The sequence below is a fragment of the Fusarium vanettenii genome, assembly GCF_000151355.1.
Source record: "Fusarium vanettenii 77-13-4 chromosome 9 genomic scaffold NECHAsca_6_chr9_2_0, whole genome shotgun sequence".
Taxonomy (NCBI): Eukaryota; Fungi; Ascomycota; class Sordariomycetes; order Hypocreales; family Nectriaceae; genus Fusarium; species Fusarium vanettenii.
The window spans coordinates 1,632,620-1,654,040 of record NW_003315877.1 but is presented as its reverse complement, the minus strand read 5'-3'; the positions used below and the strand labels follow the sequence as shown (position 1 = coordinate 1,654,040).

The 21,421-nt window shown below is 53.9% G+C and overlaps 7 protein-coding genes across 7 annotated transcripts; 3 read left to right on the top strand and 4 right to left on the bottom strand.

Moving 5' to 3' along the window:
• Positions 1–234: 234 nt before the first annotated feature.
• On the top strand, positions 235–5,626 carry NECHADRAFT_48879 (uncharacterized protein; the record flags this gene model as incomplete). The annotated part of the gene is made up of 3 exons (XM_003050526.1): positions 235–838; positions 887–3,880; positions 3,930–5,626. The coding sequence occupies 3 exons, from the start codon at positions 235–237 to the stop codon at positions 5,624–5,626; spliced, it is 5,295 nt and encodes a 1,764-aa protein (XP_003050572.1).
• A 333-nt stretch (positions 5,627–5,959) lies between these two features.
• Positions 5,960–6,852, bottom strand: NECHADRAFT_101713 (uncharacterized protein). The gene is made up of 2 exons (XM_003050131.1): positions 6,513–6,852; positions 5,960–6,464 (listed from the first exon to the last, which is right to left on the bottom strand). The coding sequence occupies exons 1-2, from the start codon at positions 6,835–6,837 to the stop codon at positions 6,103–6,105; spliced, it is 687 nt and encodes a 228-aa protein (XP_003050177.1). The 5' UTR covers positions 6,838–6,852; the 3' UTR covers positions 5,960–6,102.
• Positions 6,853–7,225: 373 nt separating this feature from the next.
• Positions 7,226–9,789, top strand: NECHADRAFT_96381 (glycoside hydrolase family 63; the record flags this gene model as incomplete). Its single annotated transcript, XM_003050525.1, has 3 exons — positions 7,226–7,454; positions 7,508–9,471; positions 9,538–9,789. 3 exons carry the CDS (start codon positions 7,226–7,228, stop codon positions 9,787–9,789), a joined length of 2,445 nt encoding a protein of 814 aa, XP_003050571.1.
• Positions 9,790–14,075: 4,286 nt separating this feature from the next.
• On the bottom strand, positions 14,076–15,946 carry NECHADRAFT_96380 (uncharacterized protein; the record flags this gene model as incomplete). The annotated part of the gene is made up of 3 exons (XM_003050130.1): positions 14,076–14,094; positions 14,169–15,450; positions 15,928–15,946. The coding sequence occupies 3 exons, from the start codon at positions 15,944–15,946 to the stop codon at positions 14,076–14,078; spliced, it is 1,320 nt and encodes a 439-aa protein (XP_003050176.1).
• Positions 15,947–16,213: 267 nt separating this feature from the next.
• On the bottom strand, positions 16,214–17,702 carry NECHADRAFT_101712 (uncharacterized protein; the record flags this gene model as incomplete). The annotated part of the gene is made up of 2 exons (XM_003050129.1): positions 16,214–16,741; positions 16,792–17,702. 2 exons carry the CDS (start codon positions 17,700–17,702, stop codon positions 16,372–16,374), a joined length of 1,281 nt encoding a protein of 426 aa, XP_003050175.1. The 3' UTR covers positions 16,214–16,371.
• A 902-nt stretch (positions 17,703–18,604) lies between these two features.
• Positions 18,605–19,706, top strand: NECHADRAFT_63774 (uncharacterized protein). The gene is made up of 3 exons (XM_003050524.1): positions 18,605–18,721; positions 18,784–18,895; positions 18,964–19,706. Exons 1-3 carry the CDS (start codon positions 18,684–18,686, stop codon positions 19,609–19,611), a joined length of 798 nt encoding a protein of 265 aa, XP_003050570.1. The 5' UTR covers positions 18,605–18,683; the 3' UTR covers positions 19,612–19,706.
• Positions 19,707–19,728: 22 nt separating this feature from the next.
• NECHADRAFT_63772 (uncharacterized protein) lies at positions 19,729–21,004 on the bottom strand. The gene is made up of 2 exons (XM_003050128.1): positions 20,571–21,004; positions 19,729–20,430 (listed from the first exon to the last, which is right to left on the bottom strand). The coding sequence occupies exons 1-2, from the start codon at positions 20,743–20,745 to the stop codon at positions 19,889–19,891; spliced, it is 717 nt and encodes a 238-aa protein (XP_003050174.1). The 5' UTR covers positions 20,746–21,004; the 3' UTR covers positions 19,729–19,888.
• Between the last annotated feature and the right edge of the window lie 417 nt (positions 21,005–21,421).

The following is a 21,421-nucleotide window of genomic DNA, read 5'->3' as shown; positions in this document are numbered from 1 at the left end:
CCCCCCATGAAGCGAGCGGCCCTGGGCCAGCACATCGCCTTGTTCACGTGTTTCAACTGGTAGACGTCGCCGCGCTCGAATTTCGTTGCTTTCAGTCGTCCGTCGCCGTTTCTCAGATTCCCCTTCCTCCACCGTTGCGATATCGATATCGACACCGTCATCGACCGGCAACAACACGATCGCGAGTAAAGACTCCGCTTCCACCTCGGCCGCGGTCACGACCGCTCCACCGCCATGTCGTCCGCCGACAAGTCGAGGCAGTCCTCTGGCGGACGGTCCATCTTCTCCCGGAGTAAGCACAAGGACAAGCGCTACACGGAAGAGTCCAGATACCCCTCAGACGACGCCGCCAGCTTCCGGTCATCGAGGCACAGACGGGAGTCGTCGGCCGTCTCGATTGATCGCCCCGGCTCCCCGGATGGAGGCATCAACCAGATGGCCGGTGTGATAACCTCTATCCCCTACGACAGCGTGCCAAATGGCTCGCGTTCTCCGATACCCGTCGAATACCTACCCAAAGGCGAGCAGATGCCCGTGCGCCGCGAGCCTCTTCCACACCACCTAAACAAGAACGGCATGGACTTTCACCAATATCCCAGCTGGGACGGGACCAGTCAGTCTGGTGCGTACTCTCCTGGGCGTCAGCAGCAGCCTCCTTCAGGCTACAACAACAACGTTACCATGGCTTCCAAGGGGGGCCAAGCCCAATATCAACAATGGGGCCCTCCCCCGAGGGGAAGCTCAGCCAGCTCTATTAACCAACCACATACCCCCCGTTATGATTCGTACATGTCTTCCACAGCCCGGGGCTCGGCCGACAACCTCAGCGTCTTCTCAGGTACTGCAGACCATCATGATGTCAGGATATCGCGCTCACCAAATCCAGCAATGCCCAGTGCGTCCTCTCAGAGCTCCTATGCCGCCTCACACTACTCGAACCGCGACTCGCACCGAATCACCAAATTCCCATCCCCAGGTCCTGCTACCAGTCCCCTCGGGGAATCACAAGGCGGCCAATTCTACTTTCCGAAGCCAGATGACGATAACGTGGTAGAGCAGATGTTCCTCCAACTAATGCAGAAGCGAGGATGGCACAACCTGCCCGAGCAGGCCAGGAGGCAGATGATGGCATATCCAGCTCAGAAGAAGTGGACACTTCTCTATCAAGATCGACTCACCGAGTGGCAGGGCGAGCAAAAGCGCCGACAGACAGCGCGTCCAAACCAATATGCTGCCCCCGATATCACCACCTACTCGGATGAGGAGGGAACCCCCGAATGGTATGTCCGACGTGTTATGGAGGATCGACTCGACACGAAGGGCATGGGAAGTCTGGAGGTCAACCTGCGAACCCAACAAATCGGCTGGGTTAAGAGATTCGTCGAATGCCAGGGACAGGTCGCCCTGATGACCTTGCTGCTTAAGATCAACCGCAAGACAGCAACGGGGCCTGCCCAGGACAATGGCCGGATCGACAAGAACCTAGACCGCGAGTACGACATTATCAAGTGTGTCAAGGCGCTCATGAACAACAAGTTTGGAGCCGACGATGCCTTGGTTCACCAGAAAGTCATAGTCGCCCTCGCCACCTCGCTCATTTCTCCTCGTCTCACCACCCGAAAACTGGTCAGCGAAATCATCACTTTCCTATGTACCTGGGGAGAGAATGCCGAAGGCCACCTCAAGGTGATTCAGGCCCTGGACGAAGTCAAGTCACAGGCTGGAGAAAATGGTCGGTTCGACGCCTGGATGCGCTTGGTGGAGGTTACTATCGATGGCCGCGGCAAGATGGGTAGCTTGGTCGGTGCGAGCGAAGAACTGAGGACTGGCGGTATCGGCATGGAGAACCTGCTCATGGAATATGCCGTTGCGACTCTCATGCTCGTCAACATGATTATCGACTCTCCGGAGAAGGATTTGGAGTTGAGGATCCATATCCGGGCTCAGTTTACGGCAACCGGTATCAAGCGCATCTTGACCAAGATGGAGGGTTTCCAATATGACCTCCTGGACAAGCAGATCGAGCGCTTCCGGACAAACGAAGCCATTGACTATGAGGATATGCTCGAGCGAGAGAACAGCAGCATGAAGGACAATGTTGAGGCTGAAGTCAAGGATCTGACAGATCCCGCTCAGATCGTCGATGCTATCCAGCAGCGTCTCTACGGCACCAAGACACAAGATTACTTTGTCTCGGCTCTTCAGCATCTGCTTCTCATTCGCTCTAATGATGGCGAAGAGCGTCTACGCATGTTCCAGCTAGTTGATTCCATGCTGAGCTACGTTGCCATGGATCGGCGGTTGCCCAACATGGACCTGAAGCAGAGTCTGAACTTTACTGTCCAGAGTCTGCTCGACAAGTTGCATACAGACTCGGAGGCCAGACAAGCACAGGATGAAGCTCTTGAATCGCGGCAGATTGCCGAGGCCGCTATGGCCGAGCGTGATGAGATGAAGGCCAGGCTCGAGTTGGGAGCCGATGGACTTGTTGCCAAGCTGCAAAGGCAATTGGAGGAGCAGTCTCGATTTATTGATGCTCAAAAGCGACAGGCGGACGGACTCAAGGCTGAGATGGATAGCATGCAAACTATGCGAACCAAGGAAGCCCAGCGTTACGAGTTAGAAACGAGAGAATTATATCTCATGCTTCGAGACGCGCAGGATATCGCTGCTTCCAAGTCGGTCAAGCCCACTGCCAGCGCCAAATCTGCGACTGGTGCCCCTGGAGCGATTGGTGAGGTCGACGCTTCTCGCATGCAAGGGATTCTGGACCGTGATCGCCTCATGGAGCGGCTTCAGATGCAGATTGAGCGTCAGAAGACGCAGTACAAGCTTGAAGGCCGTGTCTGGGGAGACGCTGTCGGGCCTTCAGACCGACTTCGAGCCCTCCGTGAAGAGATGGACGGCAGACCTTCGACGCCCCCTGGTGGTGGAACGCCACCCAGGGACTTTACCAACAGTGTTTTGGGTAGCATTCGCCGTAACACCAAGATCCCTCGCAAGCCTATTAGGAGATCGGATGGCGAGGTTATCGATGAGGGTGATGAGACCGAGGGCGAGGATGGTGTTGTCTTTGAGAAGCCCAGGATTATTGAGATGAAGCGGCCGACTATTGACCCCAGGCAACAGGCTGGTCTCCTTGGTGAGATTGGCTCCAAGGTCAAGAAGTACGATGCCAGCGATTCTGAGGATGACAACACTGCTACTGGCCCCTCTCACCCAAGCATGGAGACCTCATCCCCTATTACGCCTCCCGAGGGCGATGCTCCGAAGATCCAAGTTACGGGTGCTGGCCCCCCTCCGCCTCCGCCGCCGCCTCCCCCACCCATGCCCGGCCAAATACCCGGAGCACCACCACCTCCTCCACCTCCTCCGCCTCCGCCCATGCCGGGTCAGATGCCGGGAGCTCCTCCACCACCTCCGCCGCCACCTCCCCCTCCACTACCGGGCATGCTATCACCAACGTCAGCCGCTGGACCTCCTCCGCCCCCTCCTCCTCCCCCAATGCCTGGCGCCCCAGGTATGCCACCACCTCCGCCTCCCCCGATGCCTGGTGGTGCCATGTCTGGACACTTCTTGTCGAGGCAGCCCGCATTTGCGCCCGCTCCCGGCATTGGCCTGCCCGTTGTTCGTCCCAAGAAGAAGCTCAAGGCTCTGCATTGGGACAAGGTCGACGCCCCCGAGACCAGTCACTGGGCAGCCCACACCCCCTCTGCTGAGGCCCGAGAGGAGAAGTACCAGGAGCTCAGCAAGAAGGGTATTCTGGACGAGGTTGAAAAGTTGTTCTTGGCCAAGGAGATCAAGAAGATTGGCATTGGAAGCGGCTCTAAGAAGGATGATAAGAAGCAAATCATTTCTTCTGATCTTCGAAAGGCTTATGGTGAGTGCCTTACTTATATGTGTTTGATTCGAATACTGACGAGATGTAGAAATTGCCTTTGCCAAGTTTTCTCAGCATTCTGTAGAAAAGGTCGTACAGATGATCATCCACTGCGACACGGAGATTCTAGACAACCCTGTGGTGATGGACTTTTTGCAAAAGGACGACTTGTGCAACATCCCCGACAACACATCCAAGCAAATGGCGCCGTACAGCAAGGACTGGACAGGTCCCGAAGCCAAGAGCCAGACCCGCGAGCAAGATCCTGCAGAGCTCACACGCCAAGATCAGCTGTACCTTTACACTGCATTTGAGCTACATCATTACTGGAAGAGCCGAATGAGGGCTCTTGCTCTTACTAGAAGCTTTGAGCAAGAGTACGACGAGATCAACGAGAAGGTCAGACAAGTTGTCACGGTTTCAGAGTCACTCCGTGATTCCGTTTCTCTCATGAACGTTCTTGGTCTCATTTTGGATATCGGTAACTACATGAACGACGCCAACAAGCAGGCCCGCGGTTTCAAGCTGAGCTCACTGGCCAGACTGGGCATGGTCAAGGATGATAAGAACCAGTCGACACTGGCAGATCTGGTGGAGCGCATTGTGCGAAACCAGTATCCCGAGTGGGAGGGCTTCGCCGATGATATCAACGGTGTCATGACAGTACAGAAGATCAACATCGAGCAGCTTCAGTCGGATTGCAAGAGGTACATTGACAACATTCGAAACATCCAGATGTCACTAGACAGCGGCAACCTGAGCGATCCCAAGAAGTTCCACCCCGAGGACCGAGTCAGCCAAGTCGTCCAGCGAATTATGAAGGATGCCAGGAGGAAGGCTGAGCAGATGGAGCTGTACCTGGAGGAGATGATGAAGACATACAAGGACATCATGGTGTTTTACGGCGAAGACCCTGCTGATGATGGTGCACGGAGAGACTTCTTTGCCAAGCTGGCATTGTTCGTGGGCGAATGGAAGAAGTCACGAGAGAAGAACGTCCAGATGGAGGAGACGAGGAAGCGCAACGAGGCTTCGATGAAGCGGAAGCACGCTCAACTCAAGATCAACAATACGGGCACCGAGGGCGGCCCAGTATCACCGTCCAACACGGGCGCCATGGACTCGCTGTTGGAGAAGCTGCGTGCAGCCGCGCCCCAGACTCGGGATCAGAGAGACCGAAGACGGCGAGCACGACTCAAGGACAGGCACCAAGTTCGGGTCGCATCAGGGCAAAAGATACCAGATCTCAACGAGATACCCGAGGCGGAGGCTGTTCTGAAGAACAAGGAGCCTGCTATCGACGAGGATGGATCTACGCTCAGCCCTGGCGTATCATCACCTCGTGAGGGTGGAGATGATGTTGCGGACCGAGCTGCGGCTCTGCTCCAAGGCATGCGTGGTGGAGACGGGGCAGACGAGAACGACCCTGAGAGGAGAGAAAGTCTTCGAAAGGCGAGAAGGCAAACAGCTGAAGAAGAGAGGAGGTTAAGAAGGAGACGGAGAGAGAAGATGAATGCAAGTCATGCGGATGATCTCAAGGAAGATCCCAAGGAAGAGTCCAAAGAGGAACCACCAAAGGAAGAACCAAAGGAGGAAATCAAGGAGGAACCAAAGGCAGAAGCCAAGGAAGAGGTTAAAGAGGAGGCCAAGCCGGAACAAGTGCCCGTCGAGGATGACCTACCGACACCTACAGCGGCAACGGCCAGCGAAGCCCAAGCCCCGGCTGAGGAAGGGGAAAAGGCATGACACGGGAAAGGAGAGGACGAGAAGGGAGTTGCTTGAATCGAGATGCATATCATGGTGTCGGAACCTGTTTCTCGGGAGGGGAGGGACCGCGATGGTATGTATTGCACGCGCTATACGTAATGTCTACACTAGTACATACAGCGGAAGATTTGTTTCAAGACAGTTTGAAAGCTTTTAAAGTCATGATGTGATGTCTTGTCTGTTCGTGATGTTGAGGCTGATGGTTTCTTTTAGGGTCGTCATTGATAAAAAAGAATATCTCGTGTTCTCATGATCTCGAGACTGAGATGGCACTCGTTGTGTCACTGAAGGCTTACATACAGAGTAGCCTTATTTTCAACATTGACAGTTATGCTTGAATTATTGCTATGTCCTCCCAACGCCAATCTGAGGATGCAGTCTCGTACGCTCAACACCACACAACGGATATCATAAAATTCATAATGACCCCCAAAAAAACATCCTTTTTCCTTTCCTCATCGCCCAGGACTCAGCGGTCGGTTGAATCCACCCTGTCGATTCATATACTGCCGATACTCTGTCTTTTTCTCCTTGCTCACACCTCCAGCATTGTTACCCGCCACCTTTTTGTTCTTTGTAGTTCCGAACCCTCCAAAGCCCATCATGGCCTGCATGGCTGCCATTTCGTCGTCTTCGGCGTCCATCTCGTCTCCCTCGGGGGCGTCGTCACGGCGCGGAGGGGATTTGTTGGAGACGTTGAAGGACATGTTGGGGGGTTGTTGTTCGCGCTTGTTGTCGGGGCGGGTGCGGGTTGGGAGGGATGTTGTGTCGTGGGAGGGACTGCGGGTACTTGGGGATGCGGAGCGACGAGGTTTGGCTGGACATGTTAGTTGAATGTATTTTTGAGTCAAGGGGAGTTGCATACCTCTTCGATCGCCATCATCATCACGACGATACCGAGGTCCATCATCATCATCTCTCCGTTGGTCTCGCCTATCGTCATGATATCGCGGGCCTCTGTTCCTCGGCCGGTTCCTATCACCGTCGCGATCTCTGTGCCTTCTATCCGGAGACCTCGAGCGGTCCCTGTATCCACCACGCCTCTCCCGCGATCGATCCCTATATCCTCTCCTGTCACGGTCGTTGTTGTCCCTGTCTCGATCTCGTGGGCCTCCACGCCTGTCGCGACGGTCGGATTCATCCCACATCTGACGGCTGTCTGGCCGACGGTTTCTTCGGGAGTCGCCCATGTTGTATATGTGTTGCTTTTATTTGGATTTACGAGGTTCTTGTGTGAATGTTGTGAAGATAGAGTCGTCAAGATGAGGAGTGCAAAGTTGAAGGCATCAATCTGGGGGAGGCTGAGAAGAAACCATCAAGAGTGGAGTCACACATGGGGCTGGCTAAACAGTGGCGGTGGCTGGTGACTATCTTTCATTGGCCAGAGCTCTCCACCGCCAAGACCGACCTTCAGCCTTGCGTCGTCATATCAAACCCCAGCTCAAACGTGTTCTCTAGAGGCTCTCATGTCAAGCGCACCGGATGCCGCAGCACAATCTCTTTTAGCGTCATTTACGTTGATTTTCTGCTCAGGATTCAATCTCTGATATTCGATAAATAAGAGTTTCACCCTCCATCATGGTGAGAATAGCCCAATGGGTGTCGGCGGCACTCGTCTTGGGCGCCTCAGCCACCGATGAGGCCTCGTCGGTGCTCACCACAGAGATTGGCCGTCAAAACAACCAGAGTCTCTTCTGGGGCCCTTACAAGTCCAACCTCTACTTTGGCGTGCGACCCAGGACGCCAGATGCGTTGTGGACGGGCCTCATGTGGGGGAAGGTTGACGACTTTAGGGATATTCAGAACGGTATGCGGGAGCGGGCCGTTGTTGGAGTTTCATGACTAATTTTGAGATCATAGGATTCCGGTATACCTGTGAGCAAGGGGAGGATATTCATGGCTACGGGTGGGATGAGTATGATGCTCGCATTGGAGGCGTGCAGTCTATTCATGATGAGGGCAACAAGATTGATCTCACCACAACCTTTGTCAAGATCCCGGGTGGTAACCACGGAGGCAGCTGGGCTGCTAGGATCAAGGGCGAGTTGAGGGCTGATGCTCCCAAGAACACCAAGACCATGCTATTCTACTACATTGCCCAGGACGGAGAGGGCGAGCTCGAGGCCGAGGGCGAGGGTGACGAGTTTGGATTTGACGGAGACGTCAACTTCAAGGGCAACTCCAAGACGCTAGGTGACTACAAGCTCCTGGTCACAAAGGGCAAGGGAAAGCACCCTAAGAAAGGCCACAAGCTACTTGAGGACAGACACGGAGACACGACTCTCGTCATGAGCTCTGATGCCACCCCTGAGATTAGCTGGCAGGGCAAGGCGGTTGTGTTCAAGCACCTCCAAGACGCCGTCAAACCTGTCCAGGAGAACGCGGACCAGGCTGATCCTCCTCCCCCATGGCAAGTCTACCGTATCGAGCACAAGCCAGGCAAGGGCAACGTGCAGATTGTCCAAAAGACGTTTGAGGGTCCTTTTGAGTTCGACGTCATTTTTTCATCCGGCTCTTCTGGGGAGGAGTACACCTCTGCCGACGTCACCGAGCAGATCACAAAGGTCTCCGAGACCTTCAAGGAGCGATTCGCGAGGACCTTTGAGCTCAAGGCGCCCTTCAAGAGTGAAAAGTACCGCAAGTTTGGCAAAAGCATGTTCTCCAACCTCGTTGGCGGTATTGGATACTTCCACGGCCACCAGATCATCGACCGATCCTATGCGTCTGAATACGAGGAGGAGAATGAAGGATTCTGGGAGGAGGCTGCCGAGGCCATGGCGCGTAAGAAGCAGGACCTCGAAGGCCCATACGAGCTCTTCACCAGCGTCCCATCTCGCCCATTCTTCCCCCGCGGCTTCCTATGGGACGAGGGTTTCCATCTCATCCCAATCGCCGACTGGGATATAGATCTCACCCTTGAGATTGTCAAGAGCTGGTACAACACCATGGACGACGACGGCTGGATCGCTCGTGAGCAGATCCTTGGACACGAGGCCCGTAGCAAGGTCCCGGCTGAGTTCCAGGTCCAGTATCCCCACTATGCCAACCCTCCGACGCTGTTCCTCATCATTGAGGGCTTCATGGAGCGCCTTCGCGCGGCCAATGGCACTCAGCCTGCCGAGAAGGAGCAGATTACTACTGCCGACCCCCTGCAGACGGCCCATCTCGACAACCTTGAGATTGGTGAGAGCTACCTGCGAAAGTTGTATCCTCTCCTCCGACGCCAGTATGACTGGTTCCGCAAGACGCAGCGCGGTGATATCAAAAGCTACGACCGTGAGGCGTACTCAACCAAGGAGGCATACCGTTGGAGGGGCCGCACCGAGGCACACATCCTTACCAGCGGCCTGGATGACTACCCGCGGGCCCAGCCTCCTCACCCGGGCGAGCTCCATGTCGATCTCATGTCCTGGGTCGGCCTCATGACAAAGTCCTTGATGAGCATTGCCGACGCCCTCGGCATGGCTGAGGATGTGGACGAGTACAGGAAGAACCTGGTAGCCATTGAGCACAACCTCAATGATCTTCACTGGTCTGAAGAGCAGGGCTGCTATTGCGATGCGACGATCGACGAATACGAGGAGCACACCCTCGTATGCCACAAGGGATACATTTCCCTGTTCCCCTTCCTCGTCGGCTTGATGAAGCCGGACGACCCCAAGCTCGGCAAGATACTAGATCTTATTGGTGATGAGGAGCACCTCTTCAGCCCCCACGGAATCCGCAGTCTGAGCAAGCAGGACGAGCTCTACGGCACCAAGGAGAACTACTGGCGCAGCCCCGTGTGGATGCCCATCAACTATCTCGCCGTGTCTCAGCTACGCGTAAGCATTCCTCCCGCCGTAACGTACCATCTAATACAGTTTACTAATCTCGATTTTGCTTGCTAGAACGTTGCCACGCAGGAAGGGCCCTACAGGGCCAAGGCCAAGGATCTCTTCTCGCGGCTGCGTAAGAACCTTGTCGACACGGTGTACAAGAGCTGGGAGGAGACGGGCTTCGCGTGGGAGCAGTACAACCCGGACACGGGGGCCGGGCAGCGGACGCAGCATTTCACCGGATGGACCAGCCTAGTGGTCAAGATCATGGCTATGGAGGACCCCAGTGACGAGGGAGCCGCCCCTGTGAGGGACGAGCTGTGAGACCTGGGGAGGCGTGAACGTGGCCGTGTAAGGCTGACAGTGGCACCCCTTGGGAACGGGGTGCGTATATGGTAGACGATAGATGTCAAAGCCAAGACGACGAGTGCTGATTAGCCACAAGGCACAGCATCAAACATTCCAGCGGCGGGTCGCTCCGCATCCCTGAACCATGTGACATGCTGGGGGCTTTTGGATGTGATGGAAATAAGCTGCCCGTTTAGGCAATTTCAGAGGTACTCGGCAGTTGTGCATGTCTCACTTGAGATGAGATGCGTGTGTGGCATCCCACTCCCTCTAGCATCCTACGCAGATCGATGCTCTGATGGTTGCAGATCGGCGACTCTGATCTCGCCGACGTCCTTGATCGACAGGCTGTCAAGAGTCCTTGGGTCGAGGCTCCAAGGACTGTTAGTGGAACTCTGTTGAAAAAGGCCCGAGTTGTTGATGATGGGGATCAAACGTCAGCGGCATCATATCAACGGGGAAAACGGCTCTGATGATGATGATGAGTGAGGACAAGAATATCATGTATGCATGTCATGCAGGTACTTTGAACTTGACGATTCCAGCTCCGGGTCTGGAACGGTCGGCCGGTGGAGAGACATGTAATGTAAGCCTGCGAATTCGACCGTTCCTGGAAACTCTGCCGAAGCTAAAGGGATCTTCAGAAAAGAAAGAGGTTCAGTTCCTGAGAACGTTGTAGATGGTGGGCGTCAAAGGTGCGTTAGTGGGTGCTGCTATTCTCGACCTCGAGGGGGCGGCTGATTGGCGCAAGCGAAAAAACATTCCAAACGGGTTTCCGCTCGGGGGATGCTAGCCGGCGCTGGGAATCCTTCCCGGGACAAGGGGCTTGCTTCGTTTAGTCGAAAGCCAAGCGAAACCAACATCAGACGCCGCGGCCGAAGGTAGACAGACGCCAGAGTCAAAAGATCTGGCGTGTCTCAGAGGCAGCCCGGCTGACAGGAGAGCGAGGGTTCGCGGGTGGTACGGGGGGCGTGTGCCAGGGTCGCAAGGCTGACTTGGGAAGAACGCCTCGTGGTTCGTGACGGGGTACTTGGCGTTGAAAGGGGAAAAGTTGGTTGAAACAATCTTGCCCATCTGTTTGGTTGAAGCATCTTTGGGGAGGGGCTGTGCAAAAAGCCAGGGCTTGTGGGGTCCTGTCATCAATGTCAGGTAGGCGCGCTTGTCGGCCAATGACAGTCCAACCGTCTATTTTTAAGGCGCTTAGCCATGTGCTAGCGACGAAACGGGTCATTTCCTTGTGTTTCTTTGCGAGGTTTGTGGCTGGGCGGCGCATGGGGCATTGTGCGAGTGCTGGAATGCCTTGAACTGATGATTTTTTTGTGAAGAAGGACAGAATGAAGTTGTGATTGGAATTGTACACTTTTTCTCGTAAATGCACGAGTACGTATTTTTGCAAGCAGTTGCTGCCTGAGACATGGCACCATGATTTGTTCTCTTGGCGGTTTGACTCTCAACAGCCGCGAAGCATGCGGCCCCCCTTCGGTGACCCGGCCAATTACAGGCGGTACCATAGATCTCGGTCAGCATCGACCAAACCCCGGTCAGGATAATCGGGATAAAGGGCGGGAGGTGAGAACATCCGGGCAGGACATGGATGGCTTGGACACTAAGGGGGCGGCCCATGGCACCGGGAGGCCCGTGATGACTGGTTTGGGTCCCCGAGATAGAGATGCCACACGGAAAGATGAAGAGCCGGATCCAATGGTGGCATCAGACTCGGCCGAGAGTTCTTGGGCTTGCTTGCCATGGATGCCGAGAAAGGACACGAACGAACTGCGGAAAGATGACTAGACTGGATTGTCACCAGCAAAAGTGACGTTTCATTATAGTAACCCCCCGCGGATTGATTGCCTTGCCTCGTAATCAGAGACAAAAGGTACCAAGACATTATCTACTGCGGCTGACTGTTCTTGACGTTTCGTTTTTGCGAGCCGGGATGACTCACCTGGCCAAATAAATTGTGGATGATATCCGAAAATGAGAAATATGCAAGTCAAGGAACCGCCGTATTATGACTCGGCGATCATGTCAAACATCCAAAGTGGAAATCCGGGGGGCAGACTTTCGGGTATCCAAAAAGGCGGGAATCCGTTTCGGTGGATCACGGGCTTGGCCGATGCAATGCACGCCAAACGGTCAGAGAGAATGTTACTCATCTTCTCACGGTCGTCATGGGCCTTTGATTTCAGGCTACAGTGTTGAGTCTCATTTGACGAATAGGAACTCATAGGAACATTTGTTTCGTTTAATTTCTTTGCTTTTCTTTTATTGTTGGAAATACACGAAAATCCAAGACATTTTAGAATACGACCTTGATTTGAAAACACGAATGGCGCTCGGTTATACCTAAATTGACAAGACGTTCTAAATTCCAAATCGGCCGCGCGCTCGCTCGCCTTGAAAAAGAAGAAGGAGGTTTACAAATGTTAGATATCACATGCCCCCCAATTCGACTTGATGACGTCGTCTTTGAAATGGAGTGAAGCACTGCGTAATGTGCGACGGAACCCAATTCCAGATTGCTGGGACGTTACAATACATGGGTCATGATAAGTGTGTGTGTGTTGCCGTTTAGGGAGAAATCGAGCGCAGAATTGACATGGGGAGTCGTATTGTTTCGCGTATACTCGTCCGTGATACGGCCGTCAATCATGATCCTTTACTTCTTCCTCTCATCTATTCCCCCGGCGGCTTGAAGCCTGCTCCGTGAGGTACAAGGATCAGGGGCTAATTTGAGGCTGTGGCTGATGGGGATGGCATTGTCCCTGCCACGCCTCCCGTAAGCAGGCAACTACTCTATCATTACACACCCGGCAACGGTCCCCCGTCGGGTGGCTGAACCGACACACCCTCCAAAAGGCTGACTCGGAAGGGGGTAACATTTGATCTCCCGAGTCTTGTTCCTCAGCCCTACGACGGTTTCTGACCACTCACGGCTCCGAGGCGACCCCTGTCAGCATCGCCGACATGGCGCAGCTAGGGGTCCTTGCTCTCTTGTTTCTCTCTCGTTCACTCTCTTGATGACCGCTTCCGTCAGAAATGGGCAGGGGGGGAACTTTGTTGCTTAGTTTGGAAGCCCGTAGTGGAGAATTTCCGTCTTCCGTGCGTTGATCGCCGGCCGGTGAGAGTGTGTGGGCGGCGCATTTGCCTAGGGGAAGGGAAAGAGTTGAAGGACACACGATTAGGCGTCAGCCGCTTTCCATGGTCTTGGGATGGAACCGCAGCAGCAGCAGTAGCATGCGATGTATACCCAGTACATATGACGACGCCTCTTTTTTTCGTAGAGGACCATTTCTATATAACCTCGTCGTCTCCTCCAGAGTTTGTTGTTCGAAATCATCATCATCTACAGCTTCAATCATCCACTTACTTACACACAATAAACTTAATACCACACTCACCACTACAACAACTACATTCACAACAACCACAACAACCACACTCACAACTACAACACTCACAATAACCATCCAACTCCTCATCCTAAACAACCTCACAACAAATACAATGGCTGCCTTCACTCTCACCTTTGCTCCCACAACCCTCTCCTTCGGCCGATCCGGCTACAACAAGGACGGTGACGACGACTCCAACGGACGCAGCGGCCGATCCGGCTACAACGGTCCTCAGGGCGCCGACTTTGGCCGCTCTGGCTACAACGGCCCCAGCGACGACGACTCGGAGGGCAACAAGGGTCGCTCGGGTTACAACGGTCCCAATGACGACGACGAGTAATCCTTGTTCCCTCTCTATTTCAACTCTCTATACAAAGAAAGACAAGCGCAAGCATTCGCATAGACGGGCGTTCAAACTGAAGCATTTTCAACCAAAGCATTGGGACGGAGTTTTCAGGCATCTTTCTGCCTTCTTTTTTTTCCATGGCATCATAATTCTGGATAAAGCATAGCGAAGGATTCATTTGGGCAAGGCAAGACAAAGACGGAATCTCAAAGCATGGCGCAGCATTACATCGGGCGGAAAGCGAAAAAACTAGCATCTCTCCTTCATCCTTGCTTTTTCTTTTCTCTCTACTTCATTCCCTTTTTCGATTCTTGCTATGGCGATTGGATAAACCCTGGTGGTCTCGGTTCGCTCCTTTTTTTAGACATTAGCATTTTGTCTCGTTCTCTTCATCAAATCTGCATAGGGCGGCGTTTTTTTTTTTCTTATTAGATCGGGAGATATAGAATTTTTGTCTTTAAGATAGAGCAACATTGTTCACATTTTTATCAACTTCCTTGTTCCTGGCCAGCTTCCTTCGCTCATTTACCAACACAGAACCTAGCAGAGTCACGAGTCAGCATCCTCATCTCCTATAATCATGCAAACATAGCCTCCTCCTCGTCAGAACTTACTTCTCGAAAATAACCCCAAGCACATCCTCCACGTCCCCGAATTCCCCGCGTCCCGTGATTCGGGCAAGGCAGTCCGCGGCGTACCGGAGGTACTCGGCCGCGAGCACCGTGTCCGCATCCATGCCCTCCTCCTCCGGTGTGGCCTCGGCCATGAAGTCTTGCAGGTGACCCCGGCACTTGACCAGGAGCTGCCGCTGCCGCTCCGTGACCCCCAGCAGATCCTGGAGATCGACGGGCATGGATGTCATCTTCTCAAAGGACCCCACGAGCTGGTCCATCACCGCTTGGACGCCGCCTGGGTCCTTGCTCTCCGATCCCAACGTCTGAGCCTCCTTACACGAGATGGACACGAGCTCAGCCGCCGCTAGCTTGGGGGCCTTTTCAGAGACGGTCCGACGGAATTCCTCGACGAGCTTCTCAAACTGCCCAGCGTCAACTGCGTCACGCTTGTTGACCACAATAAGACAATCTTCGGCCCCCGCAGCCAGGTCCAGAGTTTCCTCATCGTACTGCAGAAATGATCCTCCAGGACCATCTTCAACCGACGCCAGCACGATGACCAGGTCTGAATCCATGGCCTTTTGCTTCGCTCGCCGGATTCCCTCCTCTTCCACGGCCCCAATTGCGCCACCACCATCCCCGTTGATCGTCCCAGAACCGTTGGAGCGAAATCCTGCCGTGTCCGCAAACGAACATAAATAGCCACGGATGTCCAGGCTGGCCTCAATGATGTCCCGGGTCGTGCCAGCCTCCCCGGACACGATGGATGCCTCCCGTCCGACAATGAGGTTCATGAGGGACGACTTTCCGACATTGGGCGGCCCCAGCAGCGCGATTCGGATCCCATTCCTGAGGAGCTCGCTCCGCTGGCTTCCCTGCTCATGTAGCTCGATACTGTGTAGCATCCTTGCGACCTGAGTCGTTACATTGTGCAGCAAGTCTGCCTGAGACTCATCAAAGTGCTGATCCTCGGAAAAGTCGATCAGCGCCTCAATCTCCCCTCGTGCGAGCAGCAGCTGTTCCCTCCACGCCTCGTATTGGCGACCCAGAGCTCCCGAGTTGCCGCGTACAGCCGCACGGCGCTGCTGCTCCGTCTCTGCGGCGAGCGTGTCGCTCAGGGATTCGATCTGAGCAAGGTCGAGCCGGTCGTTGAAAAAGGCGCGCTTGGTGAACTCGCCAGGCTCGGCGTATCGGATACGCTGGGCTGTGGAGCATCGTGGGATCGCGGATAGCACTGCCTTGACGGTAGCCGCTCCGCCATGGACATGTAGTTCTAGGACATCTTCGCCCGTTACCGTCTTTGGGCTGGGGAAGTAAAGGATGAGGGCTTCCGAGTCTAGGACGATGGGTCCGTCTCTAGCAGGCTGTGGGTCATAAAGAGATCTCACAGTTGCATACCTTGGCTTTGGTAGCGGTTTTGACGGACAGAGCTCCTTGTAAATCTAGATGTTCGAGTTAGCACGGCTATTAGAGCGGTGTTGACGACGGCTTACTTCAAGACATGATGGGCCTGATATGCGAATCACAGCAATGCCAGCTCGGCCCTGAGCGGTCGACAGGGCATATATGGTGTCATCTACATCTGGGAGTCTAGCAGTATCATCGTATTGATGAGTATGCCATGAGTGCTGTGAGAAGGGTCTCGAAAGCCTGAGGCTGGGCCAACTTTTTGGTGATAATAAGGTGGGATGAAATCGGTAGCTTGTGGCTGGAACTGAGAATCGGGAGGCTGTCGGGGCGCAATTGAGTCTCCTCAGACGGAGACTGCGCCTGAGCATGAGCGAGAATGAAATCTAGGAGATTAAATGAGTAATCAGAGTATTAAAACGAAGCAAGACATTGGCTGCTGAGATGGTTACTGTTGATGAGGATGATAAATCTTGAGGTGTTTTGCGGGACGGAGCTCACCCAACTTTTCACAGTGCACGAGACCTGAGGTCAAGACGTTAGAGCGGCCCAGCCCGCCGCAGCACCGCTACGCATCATGTCGAAGCCCTCAAGCTCTCACCCCCAAACCAGAGTTTATAGCACGAAAATTATGTGTTAAAATTTTAATTTGATTTAATAATTGTATCCTATGCCTGATAAATGTGCTAAATATGTTGAATTTAGCACCCGTTTTGGGTTGACTACCTTTTCCTTCATCCTCGTTTCACAACTCTCTCACCTACCCTACTTCATTCACCTATTCCAATACCACCACTCAAGAAGAAGCAAAAGTCTCGATAAACTTGGCAAGCTTCTCAGCACCCTCCAAGGGAATCGAGTTGTAGTTGCTGGCACGAATACCGCCGACGCTGCGGTGACCCTTGAGACCAGTCAGGCCCAGGCTGGTGGCCTCCTTCAGGAAGGTCTTCTCAGTCGCATCAGTGTCGCCGTTCTTAGTGACGCGGAAGCAGATGTTCATCCTTGAGCGGACAGACTTGTCGGGGACAATTCTGTACACGTCGGGGTGGGCCTCGAGTGCGGCATAGATGAGGTCGGACTTCTTGACGGCCACGGCCTCCTGGCCGTCAACCTTGTTGGAATAAGTGCGTAGCAGCTTCTTGAGAACCTGGCCAGCAATGTAGACACTAAATCCAAGTCAGCTAAACAATTAGCTCAGTTTTTACCGAATACTCACTCAAAGATGCTGAGTGTGTTGTAGAGACTGTTGTTCTTGGCAATAGTCTCGTACTGGAAGATGATGGGAGGAATAGGAAGACCAAGTTTCCTGAGAAGAGGAGCGGAAGGCTGAGAAGTCTGGGGAGGGAGGAGGCTCTTCTTGATGATGACAACAGTGACACCAGTGCAGCCGAGGTTCTTCTGGGCTCCGAAGAAGATGACGGAGTAGTTCTTGACAGGAATTCGTCGAGAGAGGATGTTGGAAGACATGTCGGCCACCACGATAGGGCCATTACCATCAGGTCCGGGAGTCAGAGACTTGGGGAAGGCAGGGAACTCGACACCATCCACAGTCTCGTTGTCGCAGTAGTAGACCAGAGCAGCATCCTTGGAGAGGCTCCAGGTGCTCTCCTCAGGGATCTTGCCATACTTGCCATCGTTGACCTTGCGAGCATCGGCAACAATGTTGACGTGCTCAGGACCAAGAAGTCGCTTGGCCTCCTCGGAAGCCTTCTGCGACCAGCCACCAGTGACGATGTAATCCACCTTGAGCTCCTTGTCGACGGCATTTCGGAGCTCCTGCTCCACAAGAGGGTCGTCCTCGGGCTTGTTGACGGAGGCGACGATCTGGGCCTTCTTCTTGGTCACCCACGCACCAACAAGGTTGTACATGGTGGCCGAGAACTCTCCGGTACCGCCACCCTGCATGAAGAGAACTTCATAGTCCTCGGGAATGTCGAGGTAGGAGGCAAGGTCTGCCTTGGCCTCGTTGAGGATGTTGGTCGCCAGCTCAGAACGATGAGAATGTTCTGCAATGCCCAATCCTGTCCCGTTATACGACAGAAGGGCCTCTGCGGCAGTCTCAAGCACATCAGTAGGCAGAAGCGCAGGGCCTGCGCCAAAGTATGTGATTTCAGATCTGGAAGGCATTGTTGGTTGGTTTCAGAAGAAGCGTGGATGAATTGGGTACGTGAAGAAGAGAAAGCGGAAAAGATGGAGTTTTGGACAAAGTCAAGGTCACCAAAAGGTACAGTGAGTCATCCAATAGGAAAAGACCTCACGGGAGAAGCTCAACGGGTGACTCTAAGCGGTTAATCGAGTGATATCAAAGGTTGCGAAAAGAGGAGTGAGGCCACGCCAAGATTTTCACTTTGGAATCTTTCCTTCTGTCTCTTACACTGCGCAATTATTAGTCAAGGGAGAAATGCCGTTGGTAAACTGCAGTCTTTATTCGCTGGGCCTCTGCCGGTTCAATTGACTCCGCACCAGGGGCGTCGAGAGCGTGGGATGTCCCAAGGCCGGCCTCGGAGGCACTTTGGGGGGGTTTTAACCAAGCAATCAGAGCCATTTATATTGACATGATTTTTATACAAGAGGATGGGTTGTGAGGGGTCTTGGAGCTAGAGCAAGCAAAAGCCTGTGCTTTGACATGGGGTTTGACGTTGCAGGGCTGTTTGATGGGGGGTTTGCTGTAGTAGCCAAGGCAGGGCAAGGAAAAGGATAGACACGCATTGGACCACGGTTCTATATGTGACAACAGAAGGCCTAAACTAACAGAAATGGCCATCAGCCAGTAAGTGAATGCTTTAGTCCAATTCTTGTCGCATTGGATGCTTTGCAACGGAGAAAAAAGCATCTCCATGTCATCATGGAAGCTCCCAAATCAGGAAGGCGGTGTGTCGGCGTATCCACGGCAGAAAGGGAGGCTGCAGGTCCCAGCGCAACCAGGCGACGAAGCTTGAGCTGCCTGGTGCTTGACGCTTGACCACCTCAACTCCATCCCGACCTCCAGTAACAACCCCATAAACCTACGCCCAAACGAAGCTCTACATCTTCCATCACCAACGCCCGTGTATCCGACTACCGACCCCAGATCCCTCGCGACGCTGCTCGAGCAGCTGATCCTTCACCATGTTCAGAAACAACTACGACAACGACTCGGTTACCTTGTACGTCACCTAAGCTCGTCGTTAGCTTCACCCGGTATCTCCAACAAGCTGACCTTCCCAAGCTCGCCCCAGGGCCGAATATTCCAGATCGAGTATGCTGCCGAGGCAGTCAAGCAAGGTTCAGTCGTCGTCGGAATCGCCAGCAAGACCCATGCAGTGCTCTGCGCCGTCAAGGTACATCCATCTCCTCCTGCGCCCGCATCACGTCAACCAGCAGCCTGTATCTAACCTTGCCCCCACAGCGCAACGCCGAGGAGCTCTCATCGTACCAGAAGAAGCTCTTTACCATTGACGAACACGCCGGTATCGCCATCGCTGGCCTCACCTCTGACGCCCGCGTCCTCTCCAACTTTATGAAGCAGCAGTGCCTAGGCCACCGACTCACCTACGGCCGCGCCATCCCTCTCCGCTCCCTCGTCGACATGATTGGTGAGAAGGCCCAGATGAACACCCAGATGTACGGAAAGCGACCGTACGGCGTCGGCCTGCTCGTCGCCGGCGTTGACGAGCGCGGACCCCACCTGTTCGAGTTCCAGCCCTCGGGCATGACAGAGGAGATGCTCGCTTTTGCCATTGGCGCGCGCAGCCAGATGGCCCGGACATACCTGGAGCGCAACATCGATGAATTTGCCGACTGTTCGAGAGAGGACCTGATTAAGCATGGTCTCAAGGCTCTGAAGGAGAGTCTGGTGCAAGACAAGGAGCTGACGGTGGAGAACACATCAGTCGGCGTGGTGGGCATCAACACAGTGGACGGAAAGAAGAAGGTCGAGCCTTTCAAGCTTTACGACGGATTCGAGGTGCAGCCATGGATTGAGAGCGTTGGTGAAAGCCAAGGCGGCGGAGAGGAGGGCGAGGGCGAGGGTGAGGTTATGGAGGTTGACAGCTAGATGCATCACCATGATGGAGGGGATACACATGGCGTCGGGTTGCTAGCTAAATAGATCATGTACAATTACAGGCTGCAAGGCAGCATTTCGTGGGTCTAACGTCGAGGCAAGTCATTTGTCATGAGTTCATCTATTCATGGGAGCGCCAGTCTATATATCCCGTCCTTGATTGTGGAGTAGAGTCACCATATGTAAAAGTCACCCGTCATAACGCCTGACCGTCTGGCCCATATCCAAACCCAATCCCAAAACGCTGGCGCCTGTCTATCCCACCTGTCTACTGATTACCCCATTGAAGCTGGTAGATGGCGTCCGACACCTTGTAGTCGCGTAGGGCCTGAATAGCGCCCTCGGGGGTGTCAGCGGTGACCAGAATATTCTTGTTGGCGGGCTTGACAAAGCCCTCCTGGGCGGCACGGTCCATCCACTGGACAATGCCGTCCCAGTAGCCCTCAATGTTGAGGAGCACAATACCACGGCTATGGATGCCAAGCTGGTTCCAGGTGGTGGTCTCAAAGATCTCCTCCATAGTACCGAAGCCACCGCTCAGACCGACAAAGCCACTACCGGGGCCACCGGCAAAGACCTCTTCAGCCATGAGCTTCTTTCGCGTGTGCATGTCCTTGACCACAGTTGTCCGGCCGTAGACGGACTCTTCAGGGACAATATGGTTGTGCTTGTTGACGGTACCATAGGTGCCGTCCCTCTCGTACTTGACGAGCGCCTCGGGGATGATGCCGTGGACAGACTCTGGGCCATTGATTGAGCAGAGAGTCTTGGCAACCTCGCCCATGAGGCCGACGGTACCACCTCCATAAACTATTCTCTATGTTAGTTTCCAAATGATAACAGGGATTTATAAAAGTCCCGAAAGAAGCCGCCGGTGAATCGGTCGGAACCGACCGGTGCCGGGCCTTGAAGCCGGGGCTCTTATGGGTCTAGTCCGGAGAGTGACTCACCTAGATCGATGTTGTTTTCGGCCATGGCCCTCCCCAGGGCGCGGGCGGCTTCAATGTGAGCAGGGCTGGCACCAGGGGCAGCACCGCAGTAGACGCAGATCTTGGTACGGGGCTGGCCGTTTGAAGAACCGTTCTGGGAGACAATGGCCTCCGGGGTGATGTTGTCCGCAGTCATGATGAGTTGCTAGTTGTTGAGTTGTGTCGGTGTAAAGACAGGTTAGAAGTGTATGTGCCAAGAGAACAAAAAGGTTTCAAAATAAAGTCAAGTTTGTTCAAACTGAGTTGCGGTCAGTTGGAATAGTGTTGTGTACGGTGTAGAAGTTGAAGAATAAATGACGAGGTGGTTGAGAACCGTAGGAATAATTCCTCTTATTAGTCAGAGCGCTATGCTGTGGCGAGGGTTACGACGAGAAAGTTCAAGAGAGAGAAGCTAGATCAAACCCCAAGAAAAAAGAAACAAAAAGAAGAAAGAGAGTTGGGACAAAGTTGAGATTCAGACAAGTTTATATAGTCGGGCAAGTCCAGAGTTAAGACACGACACGCCTATCGGGATTCGGAGCTTTTGGCCCCCCATGCCCATGCCAGGTCTCCCATTATTGCAGCCATGCCGCTCGGGATTGTCATGTCAGTGGTGTAACAGCGAAAGATCAGCATTGGCTCTGCGAGTGGACAATGCCATCACCGGAAGAGGTCAGCTGGACACGGGAATGTACAGTCCATTCTCTCAACTTAACTAGCACAGAGGAGCGATGCCTAGCAGAGCCTAGTCCAGGAGCCTGTTACATTGTCCAGAAGTTCCATTGCGAAGCCAGACGTTGGTTGAAGCGTCGAATGGCGGGGCTCGTCATGGA